This window comes from Saccostrea cucullata, unplaced genomic scaffold, assembly GCF_032062105.1.
Source record: "Saccostrea cucullata isolate Sc308-1 unplaced genomic scaffold, CSIRO_AGI_Scuc_v1 ctg15103, whole genome shotgun sequence".
Classification (NCBI taxonomy): domain Eukaryota; kingdom Metazoa; phylum Mollusca; class Bivalvia; order Ostreida; family Ostreidae; genus Saccostrea; species Saccostrea cuccullata.
In genome coordinates, this window is record NW_026932634.1 from 43819 (window position 1) to 52386 (window position 8568).

At 31.9% G+C, this 8568-nt stretch overlaps 1 protein-coding gene and 1 long non-coding RNA gene across 2 annotated transcripts; both read left to right on the forward strand.

Moving 5' to 3' along the window:
* The first annotated feature begins 2422 nt into the window (after positions 1-2422).
* LOC134235707 (uncharacterized) lies at positions 2423-4115 on the forward strand. Its single transcript, XR_009985463.1, has 4 exons — positions 2423-2711; positions 3144-3280; positions 3410-3524; positions 4005-4115. It is a non-coding gene; the product is annotated as an uncharacterized LOC134235707 (long non-coding RNA).
* Positions 4116-4656: 541 nt separating this feature from the next.
* Positions 4657-6242, forward strand: LOC134235706 (piggyBac transposable element-derived protein 2-like). Its single transcript, XM_062717860.1, has 3 exons — positions 4657-4778; positions 4904-5087; positions 5402-6242. The coding sequence occupies exons 1-3, from the start codon at positions 4675-4677 to the stop codon at positions 5951-5953; spliced, it is 840 nt and encodes a 279-aa protein (XP_062573844.1). The 5' UTR covers positions 4657-4674; the 3' UTR covers positions 5954-6242.
* The last annotated feature ends 2326 nt before the right edge of the window (positions 6243-8568 follow it).

An 8568-nucleotide genomic window follows, 5' to 3' on the forward strand; every position in this document is an offset into this window, starting at 1 on the left:
AGGTATTTTCCCGAAAAGCTTCAAACTTGCAAAAGTTACACCTATTTATAAAAAGGAAAACAAGCTAGATCCAAATAACTACAGACCCATTTCTATTTTACCCACATTATCAAAAATTATAGAAAAACATGTGACAAAATATGTACGATTACTATTTTCAGACTTTGATCTTTTAATAGATCTCAATCAGGTTTCAGAGAATTGCATTCATGTCAAACAGCCCTTACAAAAATTACAGATATATTGTTATATGAAATGGACCAAGGCAAACTTGTTGGTACTGTCTTTCTCGACTTCAGTAAGGCATTTGACTTAGTAAATCATGAAATTCTTCTTAAAAAGCTACAATGTTATAATTTTGATGAAATAACTTTACATTGGTTTCGATCGTAGTTAAGTGACAGAGTCTTCAAGGTGTCCACCTGTCCAACAAAGAATCATCTTATCAGCAAGTCACAGCGGGGGTTCCACAGGGGTCTATACTAGGTCCTCTTCTGTTTTTAATGTACATTAATGATCTTCCACATTATATAAAAAATTCAAACAAAGACTTGTTTGCCGATGATGCCACTTTACATGCTTCCGGCAAAGATTCCCAATCTACAGTAAATTCATTATCAATGGATATTGCCTGTATAGATAAATGGTCACTCAAAATCAAATGATACTTAATGCCTCAAAAACTAAATGTATGTTAATAGGTACACATCAGAAGAGATCAAAATTCTTAAATCATGATTTTCCTTTATACGTTTCGAACCAGAAATTAGACAATGTAAGATATGAAAAAATTCTTGGGGTATATTTAGATAATTCTTTACAATACAATGTACATATCGACCATGTGTGTAAAACTCTGTCACATAAAATTTCTGCACTTCGTAGAATTAAAAAAATATCTGCCTCTCGAAACACGTGAATTGTTTTATAATGCATACATCATGCCTACCATTGATTACTGCCTAACAATTTGGGGAAATACGTCCAGATCAAATCTTGAAAGAGTTCATAAACTTCAAAAACGTGCTGCAAGGTATATTTTAGATGCTCCCCCTGATGCACCATCTAGACCCCTTTTTGATAAACTTGATTGGCTTACTGTTTATGAACAGCTTACTGTAAATAAATATGTATAGTTATATAAATCCATCTTTAATTATTTTCCTAATAATTTACATGAATTGTTTCAATTTCAAATTAATAACCAATATACTCTTCGATCTGAATCTAATGTTGATTTGTGTGTGCCAATTCATAAATGTAAACTTTTGAAAATTCATTCTAGTACTCTGGCACCATATTATGGAATGCTTTACCGGTGCACATAAAAATGTCACCAACTCTTAATGCTTTCTAGAGACAAGTAAAACAATATGTAAAACAATGCCAGAATAATTTGTGATTCTTGTTTAATTGTATTTGTATATTTATGTATATATTTATAATATGTCTGTATGTGTATAACTATGTATTTTTAAATTGTTAATTGTCAGAATGCCCTCGGGAAGAATAGTGCTTGCACTAATCAGGTTACCTTCTTTAACCCCTTCCGTGGCATATACGCTTTTCTACGCCTCTGGCGTGAAAAACGTGTAGAGTGTAAACAAATATTCATAACTTCTTTAATACTGCGAATATTGAAATAATTTTTGTATCATTAGAAAGAGGGAACGATTGCAAAGAAAGTTTGTTCTAAATTTTTTTTAATTTGATTTACCAGTTTTTTGGTATTTTGAGTTAAACAACGTGTATTATTCAAGCGATATTTGCCGCGATCGAAATCCACGCGGTACAAACACTTGTCAATTTTTCGTAGCAAAACACGTTTAAACAACTTCAGAAAATATCAAAACCAATTAGTTTATTCAATTAGATGTGTTAGGAACTAATTATCTAATTAAAATATAAATACGCGTGTTAGATAATGATAAAAAAATGTTTTTAGTTGACCAATTCAAAAAATATTTTTGAGAGTTACGTTCTTATTACGATATATGGATATAAAAATGTTTGAATTTCCCTGGAAGAGAAAAAACGAGTAAAAAATTGTTAAAATACATAACCACATATCCACTTTTACAATAAAGTAGATGGTTTTGTTGTTTTGATAAAAAAAGAAAACATGCGAAAATATTATGAAAATCTGTCGGGATCGTTCTGCGTATATTTGGCAACATTCGTAACACGTGTAAACAATATGGCTTCTTGCGACATTTCTTCATCCCCAGAATCGTCAGATATAGATACAGACGAAGAATTTGGCGACGATTCATCCGAATCTGGATCAGATTTTGATCAGGATGATTCAGACAGCGACCATTCCTTTGGAAGTGAGACAGACAGCGATAACAACCAGGACACAGATTCGACATTATTTGACCTTGACAGCCAGGCAAGCGACATTAGAGATTCTGACTTCTGGACTGATGTTGTGGAAGACTTTGATGTTCCAGACTTCGTCGATAATTCAGGTCCCACTCATCAGCTCTCTTCGGATGCAAATCCTCTGTTATATTTCCTGCTTTTGTTTCCCTTGAGTCTGGTACAGGTACTTGTGGACAACACCAATTCGTATGCTGCTCAGAGTGGAGCCCAGGGTTGGACGGATACCACTATCGACGAGATGAAGGCATTCCTCGGATTACAAATTCTGATGGGGATTATTCAGCTTCCCAGATACACTATGTATTGGTCATCTGATAAGTTTATCGGTAAGTGATAAAATTTGCACCTATATTGTTTTGTTTCTTTAGATTACTTTCTGTTTACAATAATCAGATAATGTTCATGTTACAATTTGAAAAAAAAAAATATTGTCAGTCATTTCCTTTGAAAAGTACATTAAATTTTATTATATTTACAACAGACACTGATCCATTTTTCCTTGATAAAAATTAAAAATAAAGAAATAATATTACATGTAATGAACTTATGTTAAGTTCATAATTGTTGTGTCTTACATTGTCTGGAAACCTTCATGACTACAATGTTTACTTTTTTGTCTTTGTTTTGTGTGTGTAACAAAGATATAAACATAATGTATTGTACATTTTTGTTTTTGTCTATAAATTGCACACCCATTCAATTTGTTTCATTTGTATTAAATTTATGTTTGTATTTTTATTCAAACAATATTTATTTAGATGTTGAGCTGACCAATGTCTTCAAACCTTTACCATGAAACAACTCGGATCATAAACTTTTCTAAATATTGAGGAATATGTTGAATATAAAATGAAAATACTTTACACCTGCTTAGTGCTCTTCTGGAATTGGCAGTGTAAGTCATTTAAAATTGTTTCTTTATTTCTTATCTCATTTTCTAGAGGTAAAATCCATTCATTGTTGAATTTATTTTTTAAAATTGACATTGATCATGTTGATAAGTGAAATTTACAATCATATGCAGGTAACATTGGTTTTCAAGAAACGCTGAGTTTGAAAAGATTTGAAAAGCTCACTCGGTATTTCCATCTAAGTGATAATACTACTCAGGGAGCCAGAGGAACACCTGAATTTGACAGGTATGCAATTTATAATTCTGTATTTTAATAGTTAATCAATATAAATATTCTAGAAATTATTCAACAGTGATCTTAAATTAATTATAACTAATATTAGTTACAGAAAACTAATAATCAGTTATGAAATTGACACTGATTTACATCACTTTAGTTTAGTGTCTTCATTTTGTTTTATAGATTTATATTTACATTTGCTAATGTCTTTCCTTATATGACAATATAAATAGTTTTGACATTCAATTTTCAATGACATGCAGTTGTGCAAACCGCAGGAGACTATTAGAAAGTCTTGACTGTGACGTCATAATGACGACGTAGTAACGTTATGTTGCATTTCTATAACAATGTCAAACTAGCGCCTATTTTTCCTTGTAACACGAATAAAAGTAAAATATAAATATAAGAAATAAAATATCATTTTTTAGAGTTTCATTGGGATGTGACATAAAGTCAGTACGTGATCACATTTCTTTTCAACAGATTACACAAAATAAGACCTGTACTTGATGAGACGAGAAGGACATTCCGGAGTCAGATGAATCCACCTAAGCAACAGGCTATTGACGAGGGCATGGTTAAGTACAAAGGGAGATTTTTTGCAAGACAATACATGCCGAATAAACCGGTCAAGAGAGGTTTTAAGGTTTGTATCAATGAAATGCCTATTTGCATTCAATAAATCGATATTGTGATACACAAAATAATGTAATTATTTAAAAATTATTAATTACATATTTAAAAAAACACTAAGGAAGCATTAAGATTTTTTTTATATGATGATGAGGTGGATCAGGGAATGGATGAGAAGGACAGGTACCGTATATACTCGCCTACAAGTCGGTCCGCCTATAAGTTGGTTGTATTTAATAAGCTTATATATCAGAGGGACTGACCTCATATAATACCATTCATTTTATAGCTAGCCTACAAGTCGGACATAGAGTTTTGGACCATAGATTTACTCCCAAAAATCTGACTTATAGGCGATTATATACGGTAATCATCCCCCCAGTAAATGGTCCACCGGCTAATGTATGTCTCTGAAATGCTAGGTGAATAGTTATAAAAAAAATTTGATGCAACAAAATATTTTTTTCAGATATTCATGAGATGTGATGAGGATGGGTATTGCTACGATTATTGGCCATATATGGGAAAACATGACTTTTTTCATGGAAAGTCACTAGGAGAAAGAGTCGTCAAACACTTGTGTAGACCATTGAAATACAAAGGCCATCATGTGTTCTTTGACAGGTTGGTGTTTAACAACTTAAAATGACTTCAACATTATACAACAAGACTGAGTGATAAAAGATTCATTATCAAAATAATTTCATATTTTCCAATGTCTAATATTTTTATACGTTATATAATATCAGGTTCTTTACATCCATTTCCTTGGTGCGAACCTTGCTTCAGAATGGGATTTTTAGTTGTGGGACAATAAAGAACGACTCAGAAGGATTTCCGCCAGAGTTAAGAAATCCAGATTTAAGGAGAGGGGAGACATTACAGATGCAGCACGACCAATTGCTTGCCACTGCTTGGAAAGATAAGAAAACGGTATTACTACATATTCATTGTCTTCATACAGACATGTACTATGTTTCAAAATTTAATAAAAATAGCAACATTTATCACAATTACACTTCTACCTGCAATCATTAAACTTTCAACTAAAGAGTTAAGGAGGACATAAAGGTCTATCTGATTAATGATATTCCTGTGCAATTTTTTCTGTATATCTTTGTTAAAAGTCTCATAGTACAAATATAGTTTCAGTGCTTATCTTAAAATCCCAAAGAAGTAAATATATCTATATGTAGCGTAAGTTTAATTTCCAGTTAGGCCTATATCTCTATGTAATTTTATGTTAGGTACATATTTTGAGCACTAATTGTAGTCCGTTTGGAGATGGCCCAGTTGTCCGTCGAACTCGGGGTGGAAATTTTGTTGAGGTTATGTGTCCTCCACCAGTATCTTCCTATCAACGTTATATGAGTGGAGTCGACAGATGCATGCAACACCGTGCAAAGAATCCTGTTGGCAGACCATCCAAAAAATACTGGAAGTTTTTCTTCAACTTTATCATGGAAGTTTGCCTTATAAATGCATTTGAGATTTTTTCCAGAACACCTGGTAAGGATCTTCCTGCCAAAACAAGGTTTGACCTGCTGGATTTCAGGATGGAGGTGGCTCAGCAACTTATTGGAGGCTTCAGAGGAAGAAAGCGGGGCCATCATTTACAGGGTATTCTTGACCCCCCTCATGTTTTTTGCCATCTGGATCGCCTAAAGTCAACATGCAAATGGTGTACCAAACACGGAGAAAAGAAAAGAAAGGAGACAGTTTATGGTTGTAAAGGGTGTAACAAACACTTGTGCAGTGAACGATGTTTCAGGGAATTTCATTCTGATGTTAATCTCTAAGATCAATTTGTTACGTAAGTCACATAATCATGCTTGGAAAATTTGTATGAGATGCCACTTGCAGGAATACATAAAACATAGGATTACTGTACATTACAATGACTCAAAGATCAAGGTTAATATTCCTTAATTTTACGCATTATATTTTAAAATTTGAATACCGTGTATAGAGGCATATCAAATCTTCTAAATGTTATTTTGGAAGCTAAGATTTTATTTTGTAAATCTCCTTAAGTTTGTAAGTTAAGAATGATGGTGTCTACTCATAGAGGAAATTTTTTTTCAATTATGCAACAATGTGCTATGTCATAGATCAAAGTTCAACTTCATTCAAATTTGAAAAGTCTATGAATTATTAAAGTTCAAAGTCTTTGATTTTTTCTATTCTTTTTTTGTCAAGAGCCATATATAACATCTAAGTTTCTGCTTGTGTAATTTTATCTTTATATTTACTTGAAAGTATTTACCACTTGTTAACAATTATGATCATTCCTACCAGGGTAAAAAAGTGTGATTAAAAACTAGAATTGTTCCAGAAACAAATACAGGTATAATTCATACCTGCACGACAATATTGGAAAAAAACTTTAGAATTTGTTATTGTGAAGAAAATAGTTGTTGACTGGTCAGGGCAAACATTCTATCAAACCAAAAATCACCAGAAGTAATTTACTCTTCAGAGGATAACAGTGAACAAAAATTGTTGTACGAAAAGCAACAATGTAATTAAAATCAGACTTCTTAGATCTGCACCGTATATTTTTTGTTGAGCAAAGGGTTTTCAAAATCTTGAATGGTTAATAATTTAATTTCACTTGTATCAGGCTATTTCATAGGTTGAATCATTCAGAGGAACATATAATATTTTGGATAACATAACTTGCCTACGTCACAATGAGTTACGTCAAAAACGTATTACTTCGCTTGACGTTACTTTTAAAATAATGCTCAATTTGAAACCATATTCTGGAGGAAAAAAATTGTCTAATTGTCTATACTGAAATTAAATTATAAGGAATGAAGCTAATTTCAACTATATATTATACGATATAACAAAACTTGGGGCAGTTTACGCTTTTTAATAAACTGCCCCAAGTTATGTTATATCGTATAACATAAGTTGAAATTAACTTCATTCCTTAAATATCTTTATATATTTTGAATAGTTTGACCTTTGACCTTTTGACCTCCATCTCAAAAGGGGTCATCATGTACTTACTAAGGGGTACCAGTCATGAGTGTACATGTACTAAGTTTTGTTGTCTGTCAAACAAAGGATTTTTCAGACATGGAATGAGTAATACTTGGTCTATGATTGCGAGAGATAGCTGTTAAGCAACGTTATTCTTCCTTTTCACTACTGGAGCATAAAATATTGAAATCCTGTATTTACTCCCTAAAGTGCTTAAAATTTTATTAAAACTTTGGGTAAACAATATGCTGCTATGTCTCAACATCAAAATATACTTACTTTAAATACTTTAATGAACTAAAAAAGTTAATATATAACTAATTGAAGGTTAAATAGAGATTTCTCAATAATTTGGGCATATTTCGTTGCCATGGCAACAGAAAGAATGTTTTCATTATCATTTTCAGAAACCTCACAATACCTACTTTCAGAATATATATACATTGGTATGTACAAAAATTACAAGAAATACCCGAAAAAATGCATTAAAATCTTGATATCATTTCTCTAAAAATGCTAAAAATCTTTGCCATGGAAGGGGTTAAATAAAGTATTATTATTATTATTATTATTATTAATGTTTCGTACAAATCATTCCTGCAGATCGCACGCCAAATGCGCCCATCTTCTTTGTATGTCGTCGTTGTTGTAAACTTTTCACAGTTTCATCTTCTTCTCAAGAACCACAGGACCAATTTCAACCAAACTTGCTACAAAGTATCCTTGGGTAAAGGGGATTCCAGTTTGTTCAAATAAAGGGCCACGCCCTTTTCCAAAGTGAAATACTTATGAATTAGAGAAAAATTCATGACATTTTAAAAGAATCTTCTTCTCAAGAACCACTTGGCCAGGAAAGATGAAACTGGAATCATCCTTAGGTAGTGTAGATTCAAGTTTGTTCAAATCATGACCCCCTATATATATAACGCAAATGAACATTGCGAGAAAAATAAGTGACAGAAAAAATGCATTATTTTTGTATTTTACGTTAACGTAACTGGGTTATAGTTTTTCGTTATGAAATAAACCTTTGTGCACTTTGGTGTCCTGAGTAAAATGAATTTGCTCAAAGAAAGAAAACATAAATGTCAATTATAAGCGATTAATTATTGATACATTCCAAAGTGTTTGGTGGAGGAAACTGCAAAACAATGATTGGTACTAAGGCTCAGTACATAGAATGCAATTAATAAGAAATTAATTAAGAAATAGAATTTGTAGAATTTTCATTTATTAAAGACTGTGTTTCTTCATTAGGCATATCTATCAAATAATATTATTTTATGATTTGTTTCAGGGATCAAAGTTTTTAAAAGGTCTCATTTTCTATACTTTCCATAAAAAATCTGCAGCGTACCATAAAAAAGTAGTCAGTTGGGATTTCTTTTTCTAAACACTTTGTTTATAAAATGAATAAGCTATT

Coding starts and splice junctions, on each gene's coding strand:
- LOC134235706 (XM_062717860.1), top strand. CDS start 4,675: ATGGGAAAACATGACTTTTTTCATGGAAAGTCACTAGGAGAAAGAGTC. Junction 4,779..4,903: donor CATCATGTGTTCTTTGACAG/GTTGGTGTTTAA, acceptor ATATAATATCAG/GTTCTTTACATCCATTTCCT. Junction 5,088..5,401: donor CTTGGAAAGATAAGAAAACG/GTATTACTACAT, acceptor ATTTTATGTTAG/GTACATATTTTGAGCACTAA.